This window comes from Vidua macroura, chromosome 3, assembly GCF_024509145.1.
Source record: "Vidua macroura isolate BioBank_ID:100142 chromosome 3, ASM2450914v1, whole genome shotgun sequence".
Taxonomy (NCBI): Eukaryota; Metazoa; Chordata; class Aves; order Passeriformes; family Viduidae; genus Vidua; species Vidua macroura.
In genome coordinates, this window is record NC_071573.1 from 9,782,410 (window position 1) to 9,799,244 (window position 16,835).

At 39.9% G+C, this 16,835-nt stretch overlaps 1 protein-coding gene across 1 annotated transcript in view; it reads left to right on the plus strand.

The window, feature by feature from the left end:
- Positions 1-16,835, plus strand: part of RPS6KA2 (ribosomal protein S6 kinase A2) — a 157,031-nt gene that overhangs the window by 132,548 nt on the left and 7,648 nt on the right. Inside the window, exons 15-17 of the mRNA XM_053973455.1 lie at positions 9,920-10,009; positions 11,492-11,650; positions 12,804-12,965. Coding sequence (XP_053829430.1) covers positions 9,920-10,009; positions 11,492-11,650; positions 12,804-12,965 — 411 coding nt within the window. The remainder of the gene's footprint in view (positions 1-9,919; positions 10,010-11,491; positions 11,651-12,803; positions 12,966-16,835) is intronic.

Below are 16,835 nucleotides of genomic sequence, written 5' to 3' on the forward strand. Positions count from 1 at the left end.
TACTGCACAGCTTTCAAGCTTGGAGCACTAGTGAAGCTTTCAAGCTGGATTTTTGGATGTGCTCCTTACTGATGCCAGATTAAGTTAGAAAAGGACTTCATTTCATCTCCCTGTTTCTAAAGGTTTGTCTATTCAGACTGACTCCTGACCCCCAGCAGAGATTACTGGTGGATAATAGCCAAGTAGAAATTTCATCTGCTGAGCCAATTCTACCCCCAATACTGCCCCCAATATTGCAGAGGTAGGTGGTTTAGATGCCAGATTCAACCCCTTGATATCAACTGGCTTTTTCTTCAGAATATCCAGCTGGTTAAGTCTTGTGGGTCTTCAGTCCCTCCATGCTGTTAGAGGCATGGCAAAAAACTAGGTTGTATATCCTAAAAACAGGATATACATTTTTCCCTCCTTTGAAGAAGAAAAATACAGTAGAGATATTCCCAATTGACAAGTCCAACTTTGCAGATGCCAATATTACAGTGGAATTTGGATCTTGAAACACATGTGAATCTCATGACTTTTCCCTATCTCTGTAATGTACTAACCAACTGTTTGGCTCCAGATGTTCCACAGTTGTGAGCAAAGCCAAAGTTTGAAGTCTGTGTCTGCCCTGGGATACAAGTTCTGCTAGAGTCTGAGTGAATGCTACAGCTCATGTATAATTCTGGTAGCTGCAAAGCACTGAAAGCACATCTATCTATCATGTTTTGGTGTGTGCAGACTGGAGAGAAGGTGCATTTTAATTAGCTACAAAAATTTGATACCAGCAGAGAAATGATGTCAGCATGCTATCAATAAATAGAAATCAGTAACTCAGGACAGCTAGTGTTAGCAGGCCTGTGTAATCAAACTGGTTATATATATCTATTTGCTAATAATAGTGAGTGACATAGTCACCAAAACCCATTTAAATTCCAGAGTTTTTTCACAATTTCCTTAAACTTCTTTTTCCTCTTCTATTGATGTTTATGATCTTAGTTTGTTTCTAGGTGGTTGGTGTAAGTAGATAAAATTGCACACTGATCTGAAGGCACAAGGTTACACAGTAGTATTTAGTGTCTCTATATTTTCTCCTTAGCCTGTACTATGGTTAGGTCAGGAGTTTAGTGCTGAATGCAGTAAAGAAAATAGGAATCTTACTTAGTGAAATAAGAGTTAAAAAAAAAAATCAGTCCAAACATCATTAAATCTCCTTGAAAGTTAAGGTGTCTGTAGATCTAGAGAGATTTGCTTAAAATTGTCTCTCCTTAACCATAAAAAGTATCTAAAGTTAAACAGACAGTGGAAATTTCAGGGAAGGCTTTGTATCTATTTTTGTCTGTTTGGGAGGTACTTAGTGTCTGGTGGAAAATGGATATATATATCAGGATTTAAATAGGAAGGTCAATGGAAAGTTTGCTAGATGACCTCAGATTTCTTGGCCCTGGGTCTGCCAGCTTGTCAAACCAGCAGGTACTCAACCACTGCTTGTCCAAAATTGCCCCCCCAAAACATGGTACAGAGGTCAGGCCCCAGGGTATGTGCATCAATCTCCAGGCCAGAGCCACTGGTAATGCATCCCTTTTAAATTTAGCAGAAGGTACCTGCTGCTGGAGCAGAGCACTACCAGGACTCTGCCAGAGAGAGGATGGGCTGCATGGGCATGGACCAGATGCTGAGGTCCTGTCTCAGTTCTTGTTCAGTCCCTAGCAATGCAAACCCCCCTTGACTTTGCTGGGTGGCTGTCACAGTCAGCTTTGTGCAGGTAAGAGCAGGCCTCTGTCACATCTCACACTTGGGGAAAAAATGGCACCAGGAAGAATATAATGTCATGTACAATGACCTCATTATAAAGTCTGCTAGTCAAGTGACAGGAAATGAGAGTGCCAGCTTAGGGCTTCCAGAAGTCTCTAACTGTCCTTGCTCTTCCTCAAGATGGCTTATCAAATTATCTATGAAAAACATGTATTTTTGCCTCTGCAAGATCATACTAACAATACTTATAGATACTTTCCAATATTTTATTGAGAAAGTGTTTCTGACTGCAGTCTGGCCAAAATTTTTCATTACTATTTGCTTTCCTTCCCTGAATATGTAATGCAGCTATTCAGTGTTCTCAAATAATACACAGAACAGAAATACAAATATTTGAATACCCGCACCAGACAAGTATTTCATAAATATGTTGCTAGTGTAGTTACAGTTTTGTTAATACAGTTCATATGCAGACCTATAGATTTCTATCTTATTAACATGCTTGCATATAAATGAGTTTTTCTTGTAGCACCTGAGTAGGAATATTAAATCCTGTGAGATCATGTGCTCTTTTGATATCTATGGTTTAAAATAGAATATAAGTAAATTAGAGAAAATCTGTAGCAGAAAATATGCAAGAATTACAAGGCAAGCTCTATCAAGAGAGCTACAAGTATGTGTGATGTAAGACAAGAGCTCGGTGGGATGTGATCAAAATCTATAAATATCTCTAAGATGATATAAATGATGGATGACAACCATTTGGCTGCTAAAGACAGCAAGGGAAGACAGAATGTCTTGGAGCTAAAAAAGGGAGCTTCAGGGAAAAAAAGTCTGATTGTGAAAGCAGTTGGTAAAGCAAACTCTTCAAGGAAATGACTGAGATGTCTTTCCCTTCACATGCCAAGCAGTTGGATTTGTCATAGTAGTAGAAATGTAGCATTACAAAATGCAGGGTCAGAGGTACAAGACCCCTTCTTACCTTGATAAATTACAGAAAACACTTACAAGTTTTCCCATAAAATTTGTTTTATAAAGCTGGGCATCAGGAAATAACGTGGCCCAGACATTCACAGTGTCTGAAGCATACTCAAGCTTTTTGGCAGTGGGGCACAAAATTTGGGAGCCTATAGGGTGCCATTTAGGAGATACAGGCTTTAGAGCAGATTTAAGCACAAATCTTTGTCCTTCTCTGAATTGGCATAGGAAGGGCTGTTTTCTAGAGTGCTCTGCAAAGAAACCAGCATTAACAGCCATAATAAGGGCTAGTTGCCATACTAAGAGTGCCAACAGCATGGAGGGTGTCCTCTAGATGTGATGGAAAATGATTTACAGTAAAATGGATGAAGCAGCAAATGGTGATAGATTATTGTTGTGTATGAGGATCTTACATCTGATCTGTGAGAGTATTCTTGAAGGCTTTCCTGGTTTTCCCTTTCCAAAAACTTAATCAAAGGGCCTGACTTCCACCCTGGACCAGGGCTGTTATGTACACTCACCATAACAGGAGGCAACATAATGGTGTCCTCATTTTTTAAAATTTGGGTTATCCAGAATACCTGCAAAGCTTCATTGGGTCTCACTTCTCTGTTGTTTTGAGTGTGTTCAGATATGAGTTGGACTCAATGATCCTGATGGGTCCCTTTCAACACAGCATATTCTCTGACTCAATGCTTTCTGCCAGATAGTTTCCCCAAAGAAATAAGTCAGTTCTCCAAGGAGACACTGCTTGAATAGCTGCAGCTACAGCTTCAGAAAGGCTAGGCCAGTACAGAGTGCTGGGCTCTGCTGGAAGGACGTGGGAGAAGGCAGGGCAGAGAGGCAGGAGTGGCTTGAGCATTTCTACAAGTAGCCAGCTTGTTTCTAGCAGCAAGAGCCATTGCTGACTTTTGGGGTAAATGGGGTCGAAGTTCTGCTTAAATTCTTAACTAAATAATCAGAGAGGGCAGGTAGAAATACAAAATGTGTGCAGGCCACCTTTTAATCTCAGTTTCTAAGCAAATCTTAAATGTGTAGTGGTTGTAAATCTCTGGTGTAAGGATTCCTGCAGCCTCCTTCCCATTTCATCACAAAGCTCTCAGTGTCTCTTTCCTTGGCATGGCTGAACCTCTGAAGAATGTGAGAATATATTATTTCTCTCTGCTAACTAGATCTTTTCTGAGACCTAGAATCAGGCAGCAGTTTTTCTACAGCTTAATAATATCATGTTTCTCTTTGCTGATTTGCTTGCCAAATACCTAAAGTATTTTGGACAGAATTTGGTCCTTTGTGCCTCCGTTTCTCTTTTGGGGCCATTCAAACTATGTTTCTTGCATTTGTCTTCCACACTGATGTAATATTTTTTCCCCTTTATAAGTTCTGAATATGATTCACTGGTTTCCATCTCTGAAGCTTTCTGTAGAAGGTGAGAGCAGCATTGCAGTTATTTTATGGACTGAAAACTCATCAGTCTGATCCAAGGTTGTCTGCTGAGCAGAGCAGACTGAGTGCAGAGCCTTTCCCACCAAACTATTCTGCTTCCAGAACTGAAGACTTCTCCCTAAAATGAGCTTTTCTGTTTCATGGGTGCTATTGAAATAAATTTCTTAATGTTTCTGCTCTGCTTAGAAAATGTGCTACCATATAAGTGCCAATTAACAAGAGCAGTTAATTAACAGTTCCAGCTGACAGCTTAGGAGTGCTAAGTCAGCAAACGGTGTCAGCAAGTGGGCGTGCTCTGTGTGCAGAAATGTTTAATGTCTCACCTGCACAGCTTGATCAGATGGGCAGTCCTTATTTCAGAAAAGTGTTGCTAATTAGGCATGTTTCTTCTTAATAGTAATTTTTCACTATTTTCTTGAAAGATTTAAGCATGGATAGAGGGAATGAATTTCTGAAGCTAATCAAAACTAATAGCACAGCAAATAGTCCCTCAGAAACTATTAGGCTTGGAAAAGCTCTCCTTGAAGACCTCTTAAATTTAAAATTATACCATGTTCTTTTAAATAATATTAGCCTTTCTGCAGTGATTTTCATCTAGCTTGAGTTATTTGACATCAAAAAAGGAACCAAATTAAAACAGATGCTTGGCATGAATAGACCTTATTTTTAGGAGGAAATATTACTGAAATGGAAACCTGTACATTTTCCAGTAGCACAGAACTGAAGAACTCTCTCTCTGTGACACTTTCATTGGAATTAGTATTGTAGATGAAACTGTCAGGTTAAAATCTGTGTGCTGTCACACCTCCTTTTTTCAGAAGAGAAGCAAATCCCACCTATAGTCAGTTCCATTAGTGGTGCCCTGAATTTTAAAATACATCACAATGTAGATATAATGTGCAAAGGGACAGACACAAAATTAATTCTCCTTTTGCTCATCCCTCCCTTCCCAGAAAAGGAAAGGATTTTTACAGAGACTATCACATCACACTATGTAATGAATCTCTTCTTAAAGGAGATTAACCCATGCTTATTCTCCAGACTATAGAAGAAACTGCATATAACAGAAAAAAAAAAAAAAAAAAGCAGCTTTAAAAAGCATATAAAACTCTCTTCCTCCTCCATGCTTTTTTCACAAAGACATTCAAAGTTCCCTAGTGCTGGTCAAAAGGAGCTTTACATCATCCCACTGCCTAAATGCACTGGCAGCCTCAGGTGTGGCTGTACAAGGTATGATAATGCCCAGGTGTCTTCCCTGCTGTCTGCTAGACTCTGTGTTGCTGCAGCTGGAGCAGCAGATTGGGATTGTACCAGCACCTCAGCTGCCCCAGTTCACATTCTGGTGTCTCAGTTTCAGCTGCCAGGAAAGGTCACTTGGGGCAGTTGAAGACAAGGCAGATTAAAAGATCATTTGATTGTCTGGTCATTAAAGAGGCACAAGGTCCTTTATCCCCAGCACAGAAAGACCCAACAGAGCAGTTTCCTTGCTGCTAGCTCAAGCATAGCCTGGCCAGAGCCCCATCCTTTCTCCTCAGGCTCATATCACTGCTCTTCCCATCAGGGTATCTCATGCTTCTTTTCTGTCCTTTTTCTCACTCTCTTGCTTCTCTTTCACCTTTTCTTTTAGGCTGTTCATTTTCCAGACAGAAAGGCAGTTACACTGTCTCCTCCCACCTCTTGCCTCTTTCCAATCTCACAGCTGTAGTGATGGAGAACTCCATGTGAGAAACACAGCCATTCTCCATTCTTCTCATGCACAGCCATTCAGGTTAATTTCAGCATTGGAAAAGGCAATTTGTATTAGCAGGGCTGGTTCACTGAAAGTGGATTAGGGAGTGCTCACATGTACTGTTTCTTTGGCAGGGCTGTAAGTCCCAGCTGGTGGGTGGTATCAAACAGCTGAAGGCTCCAACATCTGCTAATGGCATAACTGGAAGAGATTTATCTACACAATTGGAAGCATGCAAATACCTTCACAGAAAGGCAGCAAGCAAATACATATACTGTCTATTTAGTTGCTGTGCCAATTTCAGCAAAGCTTTACCCACACAGAATTTTATTGATACTCTCTTATATACTCATTAGTCTGCTCTGGCAAGCCTAAATCCATTGAAAACCCATTAGTAAAGGAGATTTAGATTATTTTTTCCATGCAGAAGACTTGTAGAAGGACTTGTAAAAACTGGACAGATGTGTTAATTGGGATTTTGAAAGTATTTTGTCCTGCTCCTTTCTTCCTTAATAGAGAAAGTGTTCAATATTGTTCTTCAAAGGAGCTTGACTCATTTTAAAATATCATGAGGTTATTGCCCTAAATCCCACAGAGGAAAGAAAACGCACCTTTTCCTTTCAGTTAGTCACACAAAGGATGTGATAGTTAAAGAACAAACAAATCCCCTCTCAGAACAAATGACACTATTGATTGTGCTGAGCCCATTTTACTCTGAAATTCTTTCATACACTGTTTGCACAGACAAGTTTCTGAACAATCCCTGGGTGTCCAATGCACAGAAAAAAGCCTATTTGCTTTATGGCTCAGTTTCTTTCTCTTCTGAAGGGCAATGGACGACCCTTGTGCATCACAGCTCTTCTGGGCCAAGGTACAGTAGAGCTCATGTTACATTTTCAGTTAAGTTACTTATACATTATGGTGGCTTTTTTGAGTTGGTCTTCTTCACCACATATATAAAGAGAGAAATAGAAAAGTAGCACCATAACATATTACTCAAATTGTCAGGACTAGTAGCTGAGATCTTCCCTTAATTCTGTAATAGAGAGTGTTTATATGTACATTTTAGTTGCATTCAAATCAAAATGAGTTTCCTAAAGAAAAGACATCTTTGCTTGCACAGGAAGAGCTGCAGGAGGTTCATGGGCTCTCCCAAATAGGAACAGAGAAGAGTCTGTATTCATGCAAAATACAGTGTCTCAGTGGAAACAGGGACCGGGGTGGCCATTGCTCTTTTTTACCACAGGAAATTCTGGGTGGATTTAACAGCACACCAAAAAAACTCTCTGGAAGTGTTATAAATCACTGCACAGACTGCCCAAGGAAATGGTGAAGTCACCATCCCTGGAGGCATTTAAGAGACACGTAGATAAGGCACTTTGGTTTTGTGATGGACTTGGCAATGCTGGCTTAATTGTTGGACTTGCTGATCTCAAGAGATCTTTTCCAACCTATGACTTTGTGAAAAGAAAGATCAGGAGAACTGAGTATAGCAGTGGAGCTGTGGGGCATATCTGATGGACTTCTGTGGCCATTGCAACATACAAATAAAGAAACAGTACATACTGCAGCCAGTCTGAGCTGCAGAGGGATTTCTGGTGAAGTTGCAGCAGACACCTCCTCTGCCTCTTTAGCAGTCATGGGCCAAGTGTAAGTCCCAGGCACACTGAAGAGAGGCACTGACAGGGTGACAGTCTCTTGCTGTGGAGGAGAAAAATGGTTCTGGTCTGTCCAATTAGACTGCCCAGGGACTGAGAGGAATTTTGCAGGTCCCTTCACAGCTCTGACAGTGATTTGTAGTGCAGTTTGAGGCAGTTTGTCCATGTAATCAGTGTATCACAGGTTGCACACACATTAAAACAAAAAGCATTCATATTTAGTGGGACTGTCTTGCAATTTGTATTTATATTGCATATTTTGAATTAGAAGCATTAAATGTCATCTGCTGCTGTCGCTACTACATCAGTAGCAGAGTGCTTCGGGTTATGTTGGTTTTAGTTTTGTCAATCACTGAGACTATTTTTGGTTTGGATTTTTTTTAGGCCATATATATGCATTTATAGTCCTGCATTATTAATAGTCACTTAAAATTTTCCACAGCTCTGGATATTTGCTTTCACAGGGAACTGCAACAGAAAAGGAATCTGGAATATATAGCTTAGTACAGCAGCACAGTGATAGTGGTACTTCACACTGGTGGTAATATTTGCACAGTAGGTTCTGCTGGTTTGTACAAGGCAGGCAGATGCTAACGGGGGCACATGTGAATTACTCCAGTAACTTGACAAGAGGTTTATCAGTGTAGCCAAGGAAGTGACCCTGAGGATCTTTTTGTATGTTAGGCTTACTGGTTGATTGGGACACATTCAATCACTGTGGTTGTACTCACATGGAGTCAGTCATTCGGGGCTTCGTTGCCTTCTTGATAATGTCTCAACTAAACTGGGAGAACAACAGCAGAATTTTTTATTTCATTCACCAATTCTTGAGGTTTTCCTTTATTTATTCAAATGTAGACAACAACCATTTACCTGCATCAGCTCCCTGTTGCACTTTCATTTGTCACACTTCTATTAATTCAGAATCAAATCACTGATATGGCTTCAGAGGCATACCTGAGCCATGGACAATTACTGACCATCATTATCACTACTCATACATGCCAGTCATAATGACTATGAAACCTCTGATTTATATTCAGTTCTGCATTATTATGGCTAATGCGTAAGATTCTACTCATGTACTTGAATTTGTATCACCATAAATAAACCATGAAAAATGCATGTATTTTATAAAAAAGCAGGCAGGCATTTATCCTCATTAGCAAAAGAGGTTTTCAAAAAGCTGGTTTTTCCTTGCTAACATCATGACTTAAAATTTGTGCTCTGTGCCTAGCTCTTGTAGAGAACTTACCACATTTAAGCTTGGAAGCCTTGAAATTGAAGGCAATAGTGGAAATTATTTTCTGAAAATGCCACCCATTCCACTTTGGTAAACTTGTTATTCAAAAGTACTGCTGTTGTTTTGTAGCAATAAGAAATAGAGCCAAAATAGTGTACTCCTATTTCTAGTGTACTCCTTTTTCTAGTAGAATTAGTCTTTCACCATCTCCTGTGCAGTTACTTTTGAGATTCCAAAATGTAGAGATTTCCCTTGAGATTATTTTTTGTTCCATATTTATCATTTAAATCTGCAAAGTGAGAAACATTAATCAGTGCTCTCAACTGGACAAATTACTTAAAGCTCTTTGCCTGACATGGCAAATATAGGTACCAGAATCACTGAGGAGAAGTCAGCTGGCTTTCCATGCAGTGATGCTCTCTAAGCAGCAGATGTCATGTTTTTCTAAGACATTTTGCTACAAAACTAAAAATTGTGCATGTCTTACTATATTTTCTAATAAGGCAAAAGACACTGACTACATAGAAGTGATCTATTAAGCAGATTTCTTTCCAGTTTAGGAATGTGTAGAGAGTTTGGTTACATGGCCAAATACAATGTCTGGTCACTCTGTTGTTCACTACAACAGCTTGGCCCAAAGAGCCAAATGATTACCAATAGTTTCAATTCAAATCTCCCCTGACAGTAAATGTCCATTCATTTTCATTTCTGACAAATACATATGACAATTAATTTCTATTAATTTATCAGCATATATACAAGCATATGCCAATATTACGATTCTATTATTTTCTTATGTCAAAGAGGTAATTTTAAAACTATGAATATTTTAAAACTCTCAATGTTGTTTGATGTCTAAATGACACTTCTTGTAACTGCCATTATTTATGGGTAAACAGAACTGTAGGCATCAAAAAGAGGACCTACGCCTCCAGAATCTAAACCAATTATTGCTCCATCTGGCTTTGGCAGGCAGTCAGCATGACTGCAGTTGCACATGGTTTGAGCTGTCCTCTCATAGAATAATGATTAATAGAAGAATTTTGAATAGTAATTTGTTTAAACTGTAGGAGTTGGTTGTTTTGTGATTCATGCTGCTAACTGGTATTTGACTACACTGTCCTTCATTTATTCCAGATAATTGATAAGAGCAAGAGAGACCCCTCTGAAGAAATTGAGATACTCTTGCGATATGGACAGCATCCAAACATCATTACTCTTAAAGATGTGAGTAATCTTTGAACACTTCAGCATTAAATGATTTTCACCTTCTAGTCAGGCTCACTTATTAGTCCATGTCTGGAAAATTCTTCAGTTGAAGGTTCAAGCTAAAACCAGACCCATGGAAATCAAGGAGAATAACATGACTTAACCAATTACTGGATAGCGTTTGGAAAGACTGGTCAGGTTATGAATTTGCCAGTTACTGTCTAACAAACTGTAAATAAAACCAAGGGGGCACAGTGCTGGAGAATGAAAAAATTGGTTGGGTTTGCAGCACTATTTAAAATGAGATCTCCCTAGCTGGGTGTTTTGGGGCACTGCTGAATACACACAGCTGTGCTGCTGGGCAGGGGGATGATCTTTCCCAAGCAGCAGCCATTCCTGTGTAGCCGGTGCTATCTGCTTTGCTGGGAAGAGGACAGCTCACACAGTCACTAGGACTTTCCCCAAAGTGTTTTAATGCCAGGGACTATTTGCCTTCTACTCCAGCAGCCTGAGAAGTCATTAAGATATTTTTCGTCAGCATTTCACATGAAAAAAATAATCCTTCACTATGCTTAAATGAAGTAATGGCCTTTAGTCAGAGGTGTTTTACTTTAGCTGCCTGAAGTCTCACCTAAGCTTGTCCACACCATGTCAAATTCAGAGTTTACAGAACAAAACCCTGCTTGTATCAGTAGCCAGTACATTATGGTTTAGACCTTTGGGAAGTATATAAGAATCTCCTAATCACATGCCCTCAGAAAATTCTCACCTAATTCCAAAGTATTAAAGAGTATCTCAAAATCTGTGCAAAATAAGATTTTTATATTCCTTTCCAAAAACATTTAGCATTGATGACTATAACACCACCTATTGTTGCAGTCTAGATAAAGGACGATGGCATGAAAATGGTTGTCCTCCAATTTAAATGATAAAATGTCTTTTACCAATTGCCATTGACATTGAATGTAAATATGTCTTGCAAGCTGGTATCAACAATATATTCACCAGAATTGCAAATATAAACTAAATAATATCATTAGATGCAAGTGTTGGCCAACAGTATAATACAGCTCTTTATCTGATCATGAGTCAAAGGGAAATATTGATATTTGAAATGGCAAATGTTACCCTGTGGAAGTGGAAAGAGAGAACACTACTGAGAGGAATGCTTGGGTGAGAGCCAGCAGACATTTGAAGCTGTGTGGAGTGGTGCTGTTTTTAACAGCTGAGCCTGCTTTGTTGACATGATAGAAAACCAGGAAAGCTACATTTCTGTGTGGACAAATCAGCAAGCTGCTAAGACACCAGAAAAAAGTAATGATTTAAGTCATTTTATAGTTTTCTTTTTAGTTGTTGAGCGTAAGGAGCCCATTTCCCACACATTTGCTGATATTTTCTTCTTGCAACTTCACACACAAGCAAGTCAACACTGTGGTTAAAGGACCAACCTTTACCAAGTTGATGTGTCCAAGACATGTATTTATTGTGTTACTGTTCCAGGTCTATGATGATGGGAAGTTCGTGTACCTGGTGATGGAGCTGATGCGGGGAGGCGAGCTGCTGGACCGCATCCTTCGGCAGAAGTGTTTCTCAGAGCGGGAGGCCAGCGCTGTGCTGTGCACCATCACCAGGACTGTGGACTACCTACACTCTCAGGGCGTAAGCCTTGCTTTTTTGGCTTAGCTGCATCAACCTTCTTAAAATTCAACTTCTTGAAATAGCAAAATAGTTGTGATTTTGCTTCTCTGAAATGTAAATATGTTTCCCACCCCCTAAAAAAAAAGTATCTCCATATTTATAGTTACATTTGGTTTGTGAAATAGGGTCATTGGCTTTTTATCCACTTTCCACTGAATTGAAGCATGTCAAAGTAGTATTTTCTTTCCCACACTACAGTGATTTTCAAGTTCATGTACTTTCTTGAGGTATTAGTCGTTCACTTCTTACACAATCATTATTGCAGGACCTGAACTTTTAGCAACACTTCAAATAGGGTAGCTGAATCAGCAGATAGGTAGAAAATCCAATGCTCAGCTCTCCAAATGAAGTGACAGTTTGAGCAGCTGATGGGAAAGACTTCTGACATGCTGTTAAAATCTGACTTTTAAAGTCTAAGTTCTTTATATACAACAGTTTGAAAGTCTCTCCTTTTCTGCATTTCAGGGACAAGCAGTTTGGATAACTAGTCAAATATTTACTGCTTTTCCTGCTTCATGGTTAAAACAAAGTGCATTTTATGCTTTGGCTTCTATGTTTTCATGGTAATTTTTCAGTCTTGCTACAAAGGCTGTTTTCCTTCTACTGAAATTCAGCATGTCTGGTAAAACACACAGTCACATGAAATTGTGTGAATACATTTTGAAATTAAGAAAGAAATTAATCCTTCCTTTCAGATGTGAGCCACTCACATGGACAACCACAAGAAGACCCTGATACACTTTTCTCCCATGATGTGATTTATTCTTCACCTTTCAGCTGAGTATTCAGGGCCATCAAGCTCCAGGAGATTCTACCACCAAGATGTTTGTACAACAGCCCACTTTGACCACCCTCAGAAGCTGTCTCCTCTTAGAGCAGCAGCTCCATCTTAATACACCAGTAGAGGCTGTTAAACATTTTGTCTCCCATTGTAACAGACTTTAATTTTTTCCCCTTCATTTTTCCAAGGCTTTTAAGTAACTTTTTTTCCAAAACTTAAATATTTTCAGCATGAGCTCTTGACCTACCTCAACCAGCAGACCAGAAATGGCAGCCAAGCCCCAGTGCTCCCTGACCTCCCCTTCTCACTTGTTTCTCACTGTTCTTTCTTAAGGTCGTGCACCGAGATCTCAAGCCAAGTAATATCCTCTACATGGATGAGTCAGGAAACCCAGACTCTATCAGGATCTGTGACTTTGGGTTTGCCAAGCAACTCAGAGCGGAGAACGGGCTGCTCATGACTCCCTGCTACACAGCCAACTTTGTCGCTCCTGAGGTAGGATCACATTTCAAAGCCTGCAGTAGTAAGCATGTCCCAGGAAGCAGTCCTTCCTCCCTTGCTGGCTTTACAAGAGGAGCAAGGCAGGAAACACTTGCCCAGCCTCTATTACCATAACTTTCCTATTCCTGGTCCTGTCACAGCAGTTGTTTTTCTCCTTACAGAAGCTGGTGTCTGTGTTGGACTGGTGCACACAATGCTTTGGCTCATTACTGGGATAAATATCTTTTTTTCTCTAGCTGCTTCCAATCAGACTGCTTTCCCTCTAGTGCACTGCATCAGAACAGGATTAAGGTTTAAGAGGTAAATCTTGATGTCAGGTTGCCCAGAGACGTTGTGGAGTGTCCTCTGGAGATATCCAAAAGCCATCTGGACACAATCCTGAGTGTTCTAGGGGACCCTGCTTGAGCAGGGAGGTTGCACTATATAACCCTTCCAACCTTAACTGCTTCTGTGATAAAACTGAAAAGAAAAATCCTTGCACAAAATCCTTACTATGCTGAAATCAGTGAGAGCTTTATTGTTGACGTCACTGAGCTAAAGAAACATCTCTCCTCTTGAGCTTTCCTAGTACCAATTCACCCCTGTTCTGGGGGAGGTAGGAAATGCTTTCTCATTTTTACATTTCCACAGGAAAGTGGAGGAAGACCAAACAGCTTGTGCCAAGCACAGGGAGAGGTGGCTCTGCATCACTGGCAAGTGGTGCTCCTTTCATGCAGTCCTGCAGGAGTGGGCTTGGGTCAGATGGCTGTTTCGTGGCAAGACACAGCAAGACTCTTTGCTGTACTTGATCCACGAGATGTTTATATCTGCTTCCTCACAACGAAGGAGCAAGAAGTTAATTTCTTGGGTAATTACCCATTTCTTGGAGGGATGAAAATGAAAAATTTTAGTACTTGCAATACACTGCTTCAAAAGTGTCTCTTCCTTTGTTTGTTTTGGTCCTTCTAAGAAAAACAAAAAACTACTGCCTTTCAATACTTCATCTGTTCTCTGCTATCAAATACCAGTGTCTCTCAGTTGGTATCATCCTTTTTTTCTCCCTAAGTTTTCTCTTTCTTCCTTGCACTGTTCATCTGTGACTGGGAAGAAAAACATAGGATGATCTTTCTGTACAGGATCCTTTCATGATACCAAAAGTTACAGGAATCACCACCTTCCAGCATCAGAAGGAGAATTTGTTATACAGAGACCACTGCCAGAGCAGTGTAAACTCAAAACAGATTTTCTTCAGCAAAAAATAAAAAAAAACTCTTCCATTGCCAAGATAGATTGGTTTGGGGTTTTTAGTGAGGTTTGGTTAGGCTTCCATTTTAGAAATGGGAATGAGCTGTTTAAAATTATCAAAGTAGATTGAAAAAGTTGTGTGGCACCACAGCCATTCAATTTCTAAACCATAAAAAAAAAAAAATCATGTTTGCAAGATTTGAAGCACTCAGATTTCCTCCAAGGTACAAGATGCTTAAAATAGGTATAGCTATTTTTCATGATGGGCTCTTCTCTTTTCATTATCAGACTCTTCTGCTTTGAACTGAAAGCAGAAATCACACTCCCAGACATTCGTGATGAGTAAGACAGGTCCTGCTAATGCAGGAGACATTGGAGATTAATTGAAACATTACCAGAACTGGCAGAGAGCTTACATAAAGCCTTAAGTGCTTTTACGTGTTACCTGTGATATAATGCTGCCCTCCAACCTAGATGTGACTTTCACGTTCCCTGAGTCCAACTGCAATGTCTGCCACATGCTCAGGAAACTAATTAAAGAGGCAGAAGGTCAGCTGAGCTGGTGACAAAGAGGGCAGTGACCGAAGAAGGAGGACATGTTTGCCCACTTGGATCTCCTTTATTTTGGAAACAATTAATTTGGGGTTTAGGTGATAGCAAGAGCAAAGATGAAGGCTATGTGAAAGAGGCACGCTGCCACCTAGCGCAAGTCATGCTGCATGCGAGGAGGAAAGAGCCAGGCTGTTGTACTACTGGTGCAGTAGGGTGCTTCTGGATAAAGTAAAAATATTTTATTCTGCAGGTTTCCTATAGTATTTGTGAAGTACTGCTTTGTGATTTGAAATTATGAGGTTTTTTATTTGCTTTTGAATCCATTTGCTTCCTTGCTTGTTACAACTGAGAAAAACCTCTATTTGAAACACTGTTAACTCAGTAAGTCAAAGCCTACAGAAATAAAAGGAGTTGGACAAACATCTGAGCCATTCTCAGAATTGGATGAATCCAGGGTATCATTATCTCCAAGATACCCATTATCCCTACGATGTCCTGCTATGGTGTGGCACTAAGAACCAGTTTCTGCCTCTATTTCAGATCCCACTAAATTCTGGAAGTGACCTAATCATTTTGGGGTTGTGTAACCACTTGCTTATTAACACTCTCCACTAACTATCATCATTGCTCCATTTTTCTGTCGCTTACCTTGGGCTTGATTGTCCTTGCTTATTGGAGGACAACAGAGAAGAAGTGAAATTGTAACTGCTCAAAACGCAATAAAAGAATGACCACAGCAAAAGATAAATGTTGAGTGTTCAGTCTCGTGGGTGAAGCAAGAAGAAATTGAGTTTTTCAAATAGCAAAGAAGTTTTTCCCATGAAAATTAACATTAATAGAGGGAGAATGAATGCAGGAACTAAAGAAATAGAAATAAATAAATCAGCCAGAAAGCCTACATCTTATGTGCAGAAGAGAGAGGCAGAAGCACGATTTTACCAGCTTTGTCAACAGGAGGAACTGCAGCTTTTTCTCTGTTTTTGTAGTTGTGGGAGTTTTTTTTTGGCTTGTTGGGTTTTTTTCCAGGTAGCAAATGTTCGCTCAGCAGCATACCTGGCAGATGGTTGCTTTGCCACTCATCATCTATAAAATCTGTCAAGGCAACATTTTCTCAAACTGTTTTTCCTAAGCAGAATTTGGTCTTTTCTGTGGTAGACATCAGATACTTAAATCACTCCTGGGTAATAAGGCTGAGATTACCCCTGGGTAATAAGGGTCAGAGAAAGACTTGCTGAATTTGTACATTCCTTTTTCATGTGCTTTGCAAAAAGATGTATCCATTGGTCCATCTAAAGAGGACAAAACTCCTTGTGTGTCATAAATGAATAAACAGAGTGTAGTTTGCTTTTATGGGAAGATATGGAGGTGGTCCTTGAGCTTAGTTGGTGACTTCCCTTTCACTTGGACCTGCACTGACTCAATAGGCATTTCTTCTAGTGTGTACTAGCACAAATGAAATCTGGACTGTACCCTGAGTGCTACACCTTGCCATCCTGTTTCAGTATTGAACCTACTGGTCAGATCTTTGCTGACTACCATGGGTCTTGTTTGCCCCATGGGAAAAGGGGGTCAAGTTTTAGCCTGCTGTTAACTCCAGTCTAAATGTGCCCACTTTTCTTTATACAGAAGTAAGAGAGGCCTTTTAGCATGCATCTTCATTAGTCTGACATTAGATATGCTTCAGTGTGCATCCATTTGCTGTTTCAAATCCAAACTGAGCTCAGTTGGAATACTTATCACTGTCATGTAACCCTATGATGCATCCACAGTGTTGTTGGTAACTTTTATGTTAAGAGGATATGTTTCAAATTATTAATGAGCTTTTTTTTTTTTTTATGAAACATTTTAAAACAGTGAAATATTGTTCTGCTTTGCTGCGGGTTGGATGGTCAGAGGAGCTCCAGACTCCCAGGCTCCAACAAACTGCACTCATCCCTCACACTGTGAAGGGGAAAGATGTGCTGAGTTTAACCAGTTCATTTCAGCCTAGGCTTTGCCTTGCTCCATAGCACTACTGGACATTTTGATCCCAAGGCAGCCACCTGTTCAAGGCAGATCAGTGCTTTTTGTAGATCAGAAGCTAAAAAT